General features: G+C 55.0%; 1 protein-coding gene across 2 annotated transcripts in view; it reads right to left on the bottom strand.

The window, feature by feature from the left end:
* Positions 1-1,142: 1,142 nt before the first annotated feature.
* Positions 1,143-14,661, bottom strand: part of UROC1 (urocanate hydratase 1) — a 35,935-nt gene continuing 22,416 nt past the window's right edge. For both annotated transcript variants that reach the window (XM_050781649.1, XM_050781647.1), the window contains 5 exons: positions 12,456-12,554; positions 9,272-9,371; positions 8,172-8,253; positions 3,336-3,435; positions 1,143-2,452 (listed from right to left, as the gene is read on the bottom strand). In XM_050781649.1, coding sequence (XP_050637606.1) covers positions 2,312-2,452; positions 3,336-3,435; positions 8,172-8,253; positions 9,272-9,371; positions 12,456-12,554 — 522 coding nt within the window. In that variant the 3' untranslated portion in view covers positions 1,143-2,311. The remainder of the gene's footprint in view (positions 2,453-3,335; positions 3,436-8,171; positions 8,254-9,271; positions 9,372-12,455; positions 12,555-14,661) is intronic.

Genomic DNA, 14,661 nt, shown 5'->3' with positions numbered 1-14,661 from the left:
CTCCAGTGACAGAGCAAGACCCAGTTTCTAAAAAATATAAAAATAAAACATAACTGCAGGTCAAGTCCGGCCCACAGGCCCCTGTGTGGTTGTCTACTCTGGGAAAACTGGAACGGGAGAGTGCACCACTCAGCCGGGCCCTCCCTCCCTGACCTGGGCTTGCCAGCAAGGAAAGCATACAGTTCCCAGGGACCCTGGGTTTGCAGGGAGCAGGGGCTGCCCAGGGAGAGGACCCTAATGCTGCACTACAGGGCCTGAGCCTTTCTCACCACCAACTGTTAAGGCAACTGAACCCTATACTCATCATGGCCAATTGGTTTCTCTTTTAATCATTTTGATGAAAACATTTCTAACTGGACTATACATCCTTGCCTTCTGAAAAAGAAGATGGTACTAGGCACATCAGAAGCCACACTGTTCCATCCATGGCGACTGCAGCTGTGGCCAGCTACCCCAATTCCGCTGTGAGCCCCGTGGGAGTCAGCTGTCACTTCCCACTGCAGCAGCCGACAGCAGGTTGGCATGCAGGGGCCCAGGGAAGTAGCTTGCTCCCTGGCATGGCTTGGTATGGAGCCCAGAGGGGGCCTGGGGTGTGGCTGGAAGCCACCAGAGCCCTGCCTGTCCTTCAAGAGGGAAGGTGCTGGATGGGGAAAGGGTGATGCCAGGGCCCTGCGGCCTGCTCTTAAGATGTGCGCACAGATCCATGCAGCAGGGTCTTCCATGGAGATGTGGGGACAGATGATGCATCCCTACACAGTCTGTCCCATCTCTCTCTCCATCTCTCTCTGTCTCTCTTTCTCTGTCTCTTCCTCTCTGTCTCTCTCTCTTTCTCTGTCCCTTTCTCTCTGTCTCGCTCAGTGACTCTGTCTCTGTCTTTCTGTCTCTGCCTCTCTCTGTAACACTCTCTCCTCTCTGTCTCTGCCATGGAAGGATGCAGCGAGAAGCTGGCCTCACAGCAATCACTCCAGCTGGCACCTGATCTTGGGCTTCCAGCCTGCAAATGTGTTTCATTTCTGTTGTTTGGGCCCCACTGCCAGACGTTATGTGGCAGCCGCCCTAGCTGACCAACCTGGTTGCTGTGTTTCCAGGCCCCACATCTTGGTTCTGGCAGGAAGAAGGGGTGAAGGCAAAAAGCAACCCCACTGGATCTGTCCATTTGATTAGAAAAACGACGGCTCTCAAGAAGGCCGGCCCCACAGACCCCACCGTCATCTCGTGGGCCAGGACTAGGCCAACAGTCCCTCCTAACAGCAAGGAAGGCTGGAGAATCAGGCGGTTTTCTTACCCTATATTGCTGCCCACACAAAACGAGGCTTTTCTTCACAAGGGAAAGGGGAGAATGGCTACTGGGGAGGAGACGCGGAGTGCAGGGAGGGTGGGGACCAAGAACCCGGCTGGCCTGCCCCTCTCCAGTCCACAGACATGTGGGGTGTCTGGTTTTCTGTGGCCCTCAGAGGCCCACCCCACAGGCTCTTTCTCATTTCTCTGTTTAGGATGAGTTATCTGTTCGTCCGCTGCATGCCCAGCTAAGAGAATGAGATTCATGAGCCATGGCCTTGACAGAGGCCACCTCCCCCATCCCAGTGACCTCCCACAAGGCTCTGGACCCATCCATTGCTGGGCTATGGGATTGGGGGAGGGGTGCCAGACTCCAGCCTCAGGGGCCAACACTCTTCCTGAAGTCTCCTTCGCTGTATCACTCAGGCTGTGCCGGCCTCAGGGGGTGCCCCTGCTTTCTCATTTCTTCCCCAGTAAGTGATCATTTATCCTTAGGGCAGACCTGGTCTGCCTGTCCATCAGCCCACAGTGCAGCACACAGCTCTGTTAAACCCTTTATTTCCCCGTCTATCCTCCTTCCTGAACTCCTCCAGGCCAGCAGCCCAGCGTGCCAAGGGTCCAGAAAGTGTTTGCACAGACAGCAGATGGGCAGCAGACAGACAGAGTTGCATGGAGGCTGGCAGGTGGCCAGGAAGCAGAGGGTGTGATCATCCCAGCCGGAGATAGCTTGGCCAGTGTTCACCGCAGGGCCCCTAGGCAGGCTTGGGACTCAGCCCTAAATGGACTTTGACAGCCTTCAGGGCTCCCAGGCAAGTGGCATGGTCATGGACAGAGGGCTGCACGTCTCTGGGCCTCAGCGGGCTGTCTGTAAAATGAGGCTGTGGTGGCACCCTGCGCAGGGCACCATAAAGGCCACGTGAGGATGTGCGAGAAGTGCAGGTGGTACGGGTGTGCAGGAAGGGTGTGTGCCATGGTTGGGCAGGTGAGGATTGCCAGCGAGAAAGAGAGGCAGGGGCCGCGACTCGTGGCTCCCTCAGAGCTGCAGGGCCTGCTGGAGCACCCGCTCATCCTCCACCTCGTGGGGCAGTGTCACCACCAAGCTGCTGTTCTCCTGCATGGTCTGGCAGATGATCTCATAGGCCTTCTGGTTCCCTGACCAGCAACGCCGGGCCACCTGGAGCAAGGAGGGGGAGAGCAGTCCATGTCAACACGCCTGGGCTTCCCATGTGTGTCCTGGCTCCCACACTTGGGGCCTCTCTGCTTCGGGACCTCTGAGGCTGTCCATGGGGCCAGCTGCCCTTTTGTGTCTGCCCCATCTCCACCCCCAGCTTAGGCTCCCTGTCTCTGGCCCTCCTCTGGGATCTGAAACTGGCCGTTATCACTCCCAGTCCCGCTCCCCTGGCTCCGAGAATGGCCTCACCTCCGGAGTCCTCCGCAGCACCTCCCTCCCTTCTAGAATCCACCTTGACCTGAGCTTTACCTTCACAATCTCCCTGCAGTCTGCTTTCTTCCCTCCACCTGGTCTCCCCTGGACGATGCCACACCTCCTGCCCCATTCCCCACTGCCATTCTTGCCACCCCTGCCCCCACTGTCCACACGGTCCCCACACCTGTGCCCAACCCACTTTTCCATGCCACAGCCGGGGCGTCTCCTAGAACAAAACCTCCTGCTCTGGGATGAAGACCTCCAGCCCCAGCCCTGCCAGAAGCCCTGCAGCTCCCGGTGAGTCGGGGCGAGTCTCCTGCCAGCGCCCTCTTTGTCCTCATGCTCACACTCTGGGCCCAGCCCAGGGACTCTTAGTCACCCAAACTATCTGAACTCCCGCCTTGGCTCCAAGCCTCTCCTCATTCTCTGGGTCCCACCTGTCTCCCCATCATCACCTCACCTGACCTCCATTTGAGCTGATTCCCCCTTCCTGGCTGCTGTGCTGTGGTCATGAGAGGAATCTGGCCCCTGTCCCCCCACCCAGGAGATGATGTATAACAGCAAACGTGGATGGGGGTCACCCAACTGAAGGCCCTGCCTTCAGGAGGTGGCGAGGACTGGGCTGACTTACACCATTAGAGACGTCCCAGCTGAGCATCAGCCTGGCTCTCTGCTCGGCCTCTGGGGTACCGTCCAGCACCAGGCCGAATCCCCCATTGATCACCTCACCCCTGTAGGAGGCAGAGGAGTTTCCAGTTCAGTCCTTGGGCCCAACCCCACACAGAGCAGGCAGAAGCCCATGTTTTGGAAGCATTGGCTTGAGACAGCATCAGGGTTGGGGCCGCCACACTGCCGGCCTCTGCAGCCTGGTGGATGCAGGAGTCATGTAGGCAAGCAGAGCTGAGAGCAGCGTGGCCACGTGCCGCCTCTCTGTCCACTTGTGCCCCCTGTGCTGGGCCCGTCGGCCTCGCGCCCACTTCCAGCACCCATTGGAGGTCACCCCTTGATGGAAACCTCCTGGGCACCCCCGGTGAGCTATAGCTGCCCACTCCCTGCATTCTCAGGGTGCTGCCCTATAAAGCACGCTCCCCTTGGTGTGTCTTGTGTTACTCAGTTCAGTCGTCACTCTTTCTGGTTTTATTTTTAAAAACTATTTTTTTTAGAGATGGAATTTCGCTATGCTGCTCAGGATGACCATGAAATCCTGGCCTGAAGCAATCCTCTTGCCTCAACCTCCCAAAATGCTGGGATTAGAGGCGTGGGCCTCTGTGCCCCGCCTGATTTTATCCTTATGATCTTTATCTTCCTTATCTCTTCTTTCTGCTTGCCTCAGGTGTATGGTGGGGTCCTTCTGATTACCTGATCTGAAGGCTAAGTTCCTTTATTTTCAATATTTCTGATTTTCTAATTAATGCATTTCTCTCCCTCTAACAGTTTTGATATGTTCTTGTTTTCATTTGTTTCCTAATAGATGAGTTGAACAGATGAGTTTCCTAATAGATGAGAAGTGTGTTGAAGCTCTGCTGCTGTTTCCGTACATGTGCACTGCAGCTGTTCCCCATCAGCCTGGGATGGCCCTCCTCATCCTCAGCCATCCACCTACGAGCTGCTGCCCTTGAAGGATCCAGCCTTGGCTCCTGCTCAGTCTTCTCAGCTTTCAGTCACACACAAGAAGCACCCTTGATTTTGTAAACGCCTGTCATTGTGTTGTTGCAAACGTGTCCCTCCTGCCTCTTAGTCCTCACTTGCAGTATATCTGTTCCTTTTTCTTCCAGCACCCAAAATGTGCATCTGGTTTCCCTTGTCTCACATCCTTCAGGCCCATCTGGCTTTCCCTGCTTCTCTGCTCAGCCTGAATCCTACTGACCACAACCTCAACCAGTTCTCACCAGGAAGCCGGTGAGAGGTGCCCTGTGCCCCTTGCAGCCACCTGCACTGCCCATTCCTGGTCCCAGAAGCTGCACCCCTCCTACGAGTGAGCCAGCCCTGCTGTCTACCATGCTGCACTTGCATTCCTGCACCTGGGCAATCCGTGCCCTGCAGTGGGTTGCCCTCACACTTCCCACCAGCCTCCAGGTGGGAGGGTGCTCTGAGTCGATCTAAGGTCATTGCCATTCATCTGTCAGAGGAGCAACAGCCATGCCCAGGCCTGAGCACTCCCAGTGTCCCGCAGCTGGAGAGGCCTCTTAGAGATTAGAACTACAGATTTTGTTTTAGAAGCCTGCATCCCAGAGGGTCAGAGACCAAGGCCACTCAGCTACAGGTGACCTTAGCAAACTGACCACAGAGGAGCCCTGAACTTGCAGATCCCAGGAAAATGGGAATGCTAACACATTGCTATTAATGGCGAATTTGGGGTAACTCACAAATGGTGTTGGAACAACTAACTATACCTTTGGGAAAAACATGAAAGTAGAAAAACATAAATGCCAGATGTATTAAAGTGCATGATTCGATGAGTTAACATATATGGATAGTTTAGAAGGCCTTGCACATGTTACACTCTACAAGTGTTAGCTATTATCAGCTCATTTCCTCTTCACCCCTAGCCTACAAGGCAGTTACTATTATTATGCTTATTTTCTCATTGAGAAACAAAGGCACAGCAAGGCTACCCTGTGCAGGCAGATGGCCTGACAACTGCTGTCAACTATGGCACTCCAGGGCTGTCCATTGGGGCATCGCAGAAGGCATGTGGGAGGGTGGGGGAGGGCTGTGTGCACAGACAGGGCCCTGGAAGCTCTGGCTACTCAGAGAGGTCCTTGGGGCAGAGGATCAGCGTCACCAGGAGTTTGCTGGAAATGCTGAATCTCCATCCCACCCCAGACCTGCTTTTCTTTCTTTCCTTTTTCCCTTTTTTTTTTTTTTTTTCTTGTAGAGAGGGTGTCTCACTATGTTTCCCAGGCTTTACTCAAACCTCCTGGGCTCAAGTAATCCTCCTGCCTCAGCCTTCTAAGTAGCTGGGACTATAGGCATGCACCACCAGGCCTGACTCAGACCTGCATTTTTACAATAATCTGCATTTTAATAATATCCCCAGAGGATTTCTGTGCACATTCAAGTTTCAGATGCACTGTAAGACATTGTTTAGTGTGAAAAAGTGGCAGTATCCAGATATAGAATAAATGGTGGATAGAACATAGCCATCTACCCTTGCCCCTCCCGCATCTCACCAACAAAACTGCAGAGGAATTATTTAACCCACAAGGATGAGGAGAAAGGGACAGGAGAACGGGTGAAGGGATTCTGAAAGCTAGAGGCAGGCATCAGAAAGCTCCAGCTCAGTGTGGCCATGGGAGGGACCAGCAGAACCCATTGGCGCCCCAGGACCCAGGGAACCCCAGGAGTTGGTGGTCAGCACCAAGGGGCTCCGAAGGAGGGCAAGAGCAGGGGTAAAGTCGGAAACACCGGCTGGAAGCCTGCTCACCTGAGGTGGGCTCCCAGCTGCCCACCCACCTGCTGCCTAGAGGCTGCCTGAGCGGGCCCTCGGTGGCCACTGGAACTGACCCTCTCACATGTGAGGCTGCAGCACCAACGGGGAGGCCTCACCCCTCTCACTGGGTCCTCCCAATAGGGAAAGGAGATCAGAAAAGTCTTTTTTGAGGTCCAACCAACCCAAGAACAACAGCCTGGCTCTTGTCTTGATCTCTTGTACTCTGTGGCCCAGCCAGATGGCCCTGTCCTGCAGCCTGTGGTCCAAACGTCCACCTGAGCATGCAGGGCTGCAGCCAGCCGAGCAGTGCCCTATCTAAACCTGAGCGCTGGGCAGATGGCACAAAGACAGGTGGCAAACGGGCAATCAGGAAGAGGGCTGCAGGAGACAGTGGCACAGAGGAGGCTAGAAACAACACACAGCTGTCACTGGTTGTCCTGGAGTGGAGCCAACAGACAAGCGGAAACACGGGAAGTTCAGTCCAGGAAGGTGAGGGTGAGTGCACAGCCTAGAAACAGGGATCAATGCACAGGAAGGAGAAACGCTGCAGAGTTGCGGGGGGTGGGGCGTCCCCTTGGCGTAGCCACAGTGGGGATGGAATCGGGAGTGGCATCCCTTTCAAGTAGCCACGGTGGGGACTGAGTTGGGAGTGGCGTCCCTTTGGAGTAGCCATGGTTGGAGGATAGACGTTTTTTTCCGACGAGTTAGATTATGTACATGTGTAAGTGTGATGGGTCCCAGAATGAATTTGTGGCACTTTCCCAAAAGACCCCTCAAGGGCAGCAGGGTAAAAGGTCCCAGTATCTGGTCAGTCTGTGTCCCTGTCCATAGAGTCTGGGGCAAACCTTGGGGGAGCAACTTAGGAATTTGCAGGGAGCATTACCTGTCTTGGGGAGCCCTGAGGGCAGGGTCAGTTGTGCACTGTGTCTGCCTGAATTCTGGCCCTGCTGTCCCTGCCCTAAGGCCCTCAGGTTATGCCCTCTTCCTCAGCCTGCCCAGCCCTGTCCCTTCCTGCCTTCGGCTGTCTGTCAGCAATAATAATGGATCCTGGGGAACCTGGGGTCAGACCCCGGCTCCATCGCCAGCTCCGTGGCCCTGGGCAAACTGCTCAGCCTCCTTCAGAGCCACTCTCTTCCCCTCCAGAAATGACTCAGGAAATCCTGCACAGAAATGCCAGCTACCCAATGGCCAGGCAGCCCTTTTCTGCGCGGAGCTTTCTACAGCCCGTGTGTCGGAAAGGACATGGCCTTAGTCACATTTTCCTCCAATTACAGCCACCTGAGTGCCACAGCACGGAACTGCAGCCTCCAAGGACACAAGGCCAAGCCAGCCTGTTGGAATGCTCCGCCAGGACTTGACTCTGGAGGGTAGGGGACCACTAGACCCAACCAAAATAGGCTCAGAGGCCAGTCAGGAGATGGCCAATGGAGCCGGGCAGGGGGCGCTGTCCTCCCTCCGAAGCTGCAGCACCCCTTGCTGCTCCCCGCAGCCCAGAATCTAGCTTCAACCAGGAGCCCAGACCTGGGCACCTTTTCTCATAGAGCCCAGCCGGGCAGGGGCAGAGCTGGGAGCAGAGGGGAGAGGGGAGCTGAGACCTCAGGTCTCCTGCTCCCAGCCCAGCTACCCTGGGAGCCTCAGCTGGGTCTTGCACTCTCAGGTGAGGTGGTCAGAGCAGGGAACAGAAGCCCCTGGCCATGAAAGCACCGGGAATTCCATGGGAACACATGGAAACTGACACACTGGAAACTGACGTGAGGAGGGTGGCTGCCATTCTTGCAGAGCCTCTGTAAGAGGCCTCCGAGACCCACGCGGCAGGGGAGATCCAGAGAGGTGGGGTAGCTAATGCAAGTCCCCTCCTGAAGTTCTGTCATCTGTCTCCGCTCACACAAGGAATACATTTTCCACAAGGTGCTGGCAGGGGAGGTGACCAGGGAGGTAGGGCCCAGGACTTCAGGTACCTCAGCCTGGCCCTGCCCCAAGGAACCCCCAAAACTTCCACATGAGCCCATACCCTGTCCTCTGAAACCTTCTTACCAGCCCACGCCCCCTCCGTTGTGAAGGGCAACCCAGGTGGCTCCGCGACAGGCGTCTCCCACGAAGTTCTGCACAGCCATGTCTGTGGAAATAGAGATGCCTCCGCTCATCACCCCCTGCACTGGGTGGGCGCCGGGCTTAGTCAGGCCAGCCTCGGGTGGGGGCATCGGCAGGCCCCGCTGGCTAAGCCAGCACTGCTTGGCTGGAAGGATGGGGCGGCAGCTAGGCCCTAGGGACGGCGCCTCTCACAGCAGCAGTCATGTGTGCTGGCAGAGCCAGAGCTGGAGCAGGAGAAATTGACACATGCCTAGTTGTCCCATGGTGGAGCTCTCCAGCACTGAGCGCCAGGTAAAGCACTCCGGAAGCAGAGAGAACAAAAGAATTAAAAGGGATGTGGAACCAGTGTTATTCAGATAAGCAGAGTGCCAAAGAGAGTCACTCCTACTCTTAAAAACGGGGGCAGGGGAGCAAACTGCAAATGAATGGCTTCCCTTGACCCCATTAGGGAACTGAGGTCCCAGGACAACCATCCAACCTGAAACCTGGGGAGTGAGAGCATCTGCAGAGAGAAATAGAGGCCAAGTCGGTCACCTTGTAAGTGTTCAACACGTTGCTAAGGGACAGGCGTGGGCCAGCCTGAGACCGTGAGCCCCTGGGTGGACAGAGATAAAGGGGTTTGCACAGTCTTGCAGGCTCTTCCCCTCAAAACCCCAACGGGTGCCACAGAGAAGATCAGGGAGAACTCTAAAAATATCCCCCTCCTCTTGGTGCTGGGCTGTGAAGATGGGGAAGAGATCAGGAGCCAAAAAACGCAAGAAATACAGCTCTAGGATCTGGAAGGGTAAAGAAAAAGCTGGCTGCCCACAGCCTGAAGGTCACCCACGTCCAGGGCAGCCTGCTGGCCCGGTGTACCTGGCATTCGCCGGTTTTACAACTGGAAGTCCCACATCCCAGACCCCCTCAGTCCTGGGTTGGTCACGCTATGCTGAGCCTCTCAGATGCCAGAACATCTTTCGAAACATTGTGACTGACTGAATGCATCAATTTTTAATAAAATCCAAATCTAAAATGAAAGTTTAAGACATTTTCGTCTTCCTCACCTGCACAGAAGGCAGAACCATCGTAAATGTTGGAGGTCTCCCTAAAGGGGCTGTCAGTGCCACTCACGTCATGGTGGTCTCGGCTCAGGACCACCGGCGCCTGTGCGTGAAAGGACAGAAGCTGTCAGCCAACAATGTCCAACATGGCTGCCTGGTAAAGGCTGAGGACAAGGGGCAGGCCACACTAGAACCCGCTGGATTTCTCCCCCTGGAAAATAGACCCTTTTCACAACTATTTCTGATGTCATCTGTAGCTTGGAATAGATTCACATGTGTCCGGCAGCACTCGTGTGTAATACATGTGTGAGCTCACCGAGCACTCACAGCCACCCTGTTCAGATAGGCACAACTGTTATCATGCCCACTGCATAGGTGAGAAAGCGGAGGCACAGAGAGGAGAAGAAATTTCCCCTACATCACAGAGCGAGTGAGTCGTGAGCTGGGATTTAACTGGCTACTTGTTATGTGCTGGTGCTCCTCGTCTTACGACAGGGCTACATCTTAATAAGCCCATTGTACCCTAAGTAAAAAATGACTTAGAGTATTTTTAACTTACGATGGGCTCATTTGGACACAACCCCATTGTACATCGAGGACAGTACTAAACAAGTGTCGCTTCGCACCATTGTAAAGCAGAAAAATTGTTAAGTCCTAGTGTCTGCTTAGTCTGGGCTCAAGCCTCAGGCAGCCTGGCCCCTGACCTGTGCAATAGAGACATGGCTGGCTGATGACCTGGAGGTGTTGGGGGACATCACTGGGGGAGTATTTGGCAGCACCTACCAAGAGACCTTGGGCAGGTCACTTCCCTCTGGGAATAGCTCTTGGTTTCCTGGACAAGGTAATTGCTAAGAGCCTTTTTGTGCTACCAGTCTCTGTGAGGACAAAGACTTTTCGCACGGAGAAAGCACTCACACTGAGTTTGATTTTTTAATACGCTCATCGGCAGCACTCCCTGTTCCCCAGGAATCTCTGGCTGCTCAGATACCCAGGAGAGGCAGCTGGCTGCTGCTTAGCCCCCGCGAGATGGTTGTCGTGCAGCCCTGGAGGTCAGGTAGGGCTGTGGCTAAGGGCAGGTCAGCTGGCTCCCCTATGCTATGCACAGGCAGGCCCGCTATGAAAAGGAGTCCTGGCCAGGCACGGTGGCTCATTCGTGTAATCCTAACACTTTGGGAGTCCAAGGCGGGGAGATCACTTGAGGTCAGGAGTTCGAGACCAGCCTGGCCAACATGGCAAAACCCCGTCTCCACTAAAAATGCATAAATTAGCCGGGTGTTGTGGCGCAAGCCTGTAATCACAGCTACTCAGGGGGCTGAGGCATGAGAATCACTTTAATTTGGGGGGCGGAGGTTGCAGTGAGTTGAGACCCCACCTGGGCTGCGGAGTGAGACTTTCTCCCGAAAAACAAAAAAAAAAAAAAAAAAAAAGAGAAAAGAAAATGAGTTCTAACTGGCAATTTAAGAAACAGAGTGAAGGAACTGGGAGGACCCCTGGCTAAAGAGAAGGGGTAGGGGGAGCCATCTGATACTCGGCACAGGGAGCGTGTCAGTCTGGCTCTGCACGGTTCAGTCAGGAGAGGGAGCAGGCAGGTCAGTACCTGGTTCGCAGTGTACCTGGGGAGCAGCCCAGCTGTTCCAGCTAAGTAGTCCTATTCCCATCACCAGGCCCTGCCAACTTTTCTCCCAAGTGTCCCATAAAACAGATAGGGCTGGTTGATGGGCATGAACTTCTCAATCTCCCCAGGGGATCCCGAAATTTCACAGGCCCCCTGTGCCAGAGGATACATCCTGCCAAAAGCCTGGGATGCCCTGTGCTCCCGAATGAAGAGGCCCACCTTTCCCTCCTTCGACAGGCCAGGCCTGTTCCCACGTCTTCACCTGTGCAATGAAACCACCTTCCCCCAGATATCCTGACACTTTCTGGCCATTCGGGTCTCAGCTCAATGTCAGTAACTCAGAGAGGCTGTCCTGACGACGACTCTTCGCCATGTTCATATCCTGCATGCCGCTCCTCACCCTCCGAAACCCTGTCTCAGTGTGTACCTTCAGCTTTGCGTCAATCACCCTTCACCACACTACACAGGTCTGTCTTGTTCTCTGCTATGTCCCCGGGGGTTAAGACATGCTGCACAGCGGCCGCGCTCAGCCCAGCACTGTCCCGTGAATGAACGCATGCTTACTGACCCGTTTCTGCCAGCCAGCTGACCGCAGCCCGGGGCCAGTGCGCCTAGAACTTCCTAGCAGTCCCCGGGAACACCTGGGCTTCCAGGAAGCACTGGGTGGGTGTGTTTGGCTGTGCCCAGCAGGGCTGGCTGCTGCCTTTGCTGCCGGTGCCACCCCCAGAATCATGCCAGGGTGGCCTTCACACCTCTGTCCCAATGTCTATCTTACATCTGACCAGTAACATTCCTGGCACTTCTGAAAAGAGAGACGCCCACAAGAACTCTGTGGCAGGAGGAGCCAGAGTCCCTCGGAGCAAGCACGCCCAGGGTTCCGTCCTGGAGGCAGGCCTGGCTGATTGGGAGCAAAATGAGCAAAAGCTAGGGAAGTTTGCCATTGCTTGAGAAAAGGGAGTTCCATAAAGATGTGTAAAGTTACTTTGTGGAGGCTGACTCACTCAGTCCTCACACACACTCTTTTTATTCTCTTTTCACAGAAGAGGGAAACCAAGGCTCAGAGAGGGCCCCGGACTTGCCCAAGGTCACACAGAGGGAACAATGATGGGGCCTGACACACACAGAGTAGGGTCCCCAGACACCTCCCCCAAACCCAGATTATCCCCAGAGGGGCCTTGGAGCCCCTGAGCCACCTATGCTCCAGGGAGGTTACCTCTTTCGAGCACTGCTCCTGCTCCTCCAGGCCCTGCTTCCCACCACCCCCTCACGGCCGCCTCACCCTTGCCTCCCCAATAGAGCCCTTCTACCCAGCTGGTCCCAGGGACCAAAGCCTTCAGCGAAACTTGATCTCCCTAAAGAGGCGGAAGTTTGGGCCTCAGCTGTGGGAGGGCTGAGCTCCCGGGAGGGGCTGGTCCACTGCTCCTAAGCACTGGGCTGCTGAGGCCCAACAGGAGTGTCATCCCACCCAGAAGGCTGTGGGGTGCAGCCGAGGCACAGGCGGGAAGGCCCAGGGCAGGAAAGGCAGTGGGAAGAGGTTAAGGGATGCTTCCCCTGGAGCACAGGACACCTCACCTTGATCCTCCTGCAGGCGATGGCCTGGTTAATGGCTACAGCGATGGCCACACGGCCCTTCTGGTCTGAGTACAGGATCCTTGCCTGGGAGCCCACCACCTGAGAAGGGAAGGGCGACAGGCGTCTCAGCTGACACAGGCAGCAATACCAGGACCTGATGGTGCAGGGAGACGTGGGTGGCACTTCCACCGTGGGACATGGCCCTTGGCAGCCTGAGTGCCTCTCTAACAAGGTCCAGGAGGACCCCCAAGGTGCATGGTAGCTCTCAAATCTGTGACCTGAGGTGAGCCCCCACATTCAGCCCACTAGACAGCCACACCAGCCCCACATGTCCACCGCAGTCTGGGCCCCCAGACACCTTCCCCCAATCCCAGATTATCCCCGGAGGGGCCTTGGAGCCCCTGAGCTATCTGTGCTCCAGGGAGGTTACCTATTGCAAGCACTGCTCCTGCTCCATTCCACAGTGATGACATCAACACCACCCAGGGCAAGTTTGCATCTGGCCTGCTCCACTCTCAGTATGCTACACAGCCTCTCGGCTGTGAGTCTTATGGGAATATACTGTCATCCTCATCATAAGCTCCATTTTCCAGGTGAGGACACGGCCCCGAGAGGTGGAGCCACCTGTCCACAGGTTGGCTGTCTGTCTGCCGCACCCAGGAGCTCAGCCACCCAGTGATTGCCTCTCCTGGCAGTAACGGGTGGTTGTCCCCGGGAGACAAAACTTCAGCGCATGAAATGAGTTGCTGTGTAGCTCTGCGGTCCTCAAGCCGGATGACATTTGGCAATGACTGAAGACATTTTTGGGTGCTGCTGGCATGGGTACGGATGCTGCTAAACACTGTACAACGGCCCCCATGATGAAGAAGAAGCCCCAAATGACTCCAAGAGATACGTGCACACACATGTTCACAGCAGCATGACAATAGTCGAGAGATGGAGGCGACCTGGGTGTCCAGCGTGGTGCACGGATGAACCAAACGTGGTCTGTCCGTACAGTGGAATGTGATTCAGCTTTAAAAGGAAGGAAATTCCGACCCATGCCATAATATGGATGGACAAAAGGACAAACACTTCTGATCTCGCTTATATGAGGTTGTTGAGTGCCAGGGTCTGTGGGAGCAGAATGGGGAGTTAGTGTTTAATGGGGACAGAGTTTTGGTTTGGGAAGATGAAAAAGCTCTGAGATGGATGGTGGTGATGGCTGCACAGCAGTGTGAATATGCTTGAAGCCACTGCACTGCAGGCCCAAAAATGGCAAAGATGGTTAAGATGGTAAATTTTATGTTTATGTATAATTTACCATAATTAAAGAAAATTTATCCAGCCCCAGATGTCAGTACGCCGAGGCTGAGAAACCCTAGTTTCTCCAAAGAAGATGCAGGTGTCTGCCCCAGCTGCTGGCGAGCTCGACCAGGAGCCAGTTAAAAGGCGGCAGAGCCGGTAAAAGGCGGCAAGTCCTGGCCACAGAGGCAGCTGGGCACCTGGCTGCGAGCTCAGCTTTGGCTGGGACAGTGAGTCTAGCTGCTTCTTCCTCCCTCATGGGTTCCTAGAGAACAGCCTTATTCTACTCACACCAGCTGCCTCAAATCCTTTTCGGAAAAGTGAATCGGCACTGCAGAGATTTTCAGATTTTTTTGGATCCAGAAAAAAATTGGCGAGGAACTGACATAGGATTGCCCACTTTGTCAAGAGTATACATTAAAAGAAAAGAAATCAAAAAATTTTTAAAGGCAACCTTCTGCAGCCCCCGTTCAGAAGAGAAACAACAGTAAGTATTAGGAGGCACACAATCGCTAGAGAGCTTTAAGTCAAAGCAGACGCACCCTGCTGGCAGCTCCAGCTGCAGCTCCACCCCTTACACCCTCAACTCTGGCACTGCCCGAGGCCCCTTCTCAGCCATGCTGGCATCCTCTCAGGCTATCCCCCTCTCTTCTCCACCCCATCTCTGCATTGACCCCGCAGCTTCAGCCTCCAAGTCTTGGCCTTGGCATCTCTGAATCCTCACTGCCACAGAGATGCTGTTGGCATAGGGGCTCTGAGGCTGGATACAAATGCAAACCATTGCGCACAGATGAGACAGCCCAGGACGGGGGCAGGCGCGTCCTGGCCCTGGGACTCCTGGGCTAAGACCCACTAGTTCAGACACGGTCCATGGCCAAAGGTGTATGAACAAAATGCCCACATTTTTTTTTCCATTTTGTCC

This window comes from Macaca thibetana, chromosome 2 (genome assembly GCF_024542745.1).
Source record: "Macaca thibetana thibetana isolate TM-01 chromosome 2, ASM2454274v1, whole genome shotgun sequence".
Lineage (NCBI taxonomy): Eukaryota > Metazoa > Chordata > Mammalia > Primates > Cercopithecidae > Macaca > Macaca thibetana.
The sequence above is the reverse complement of the archived record's forward strand: the minus strand, read 5'-3'. Positions and strand labels throughout refer to the sequence as shown.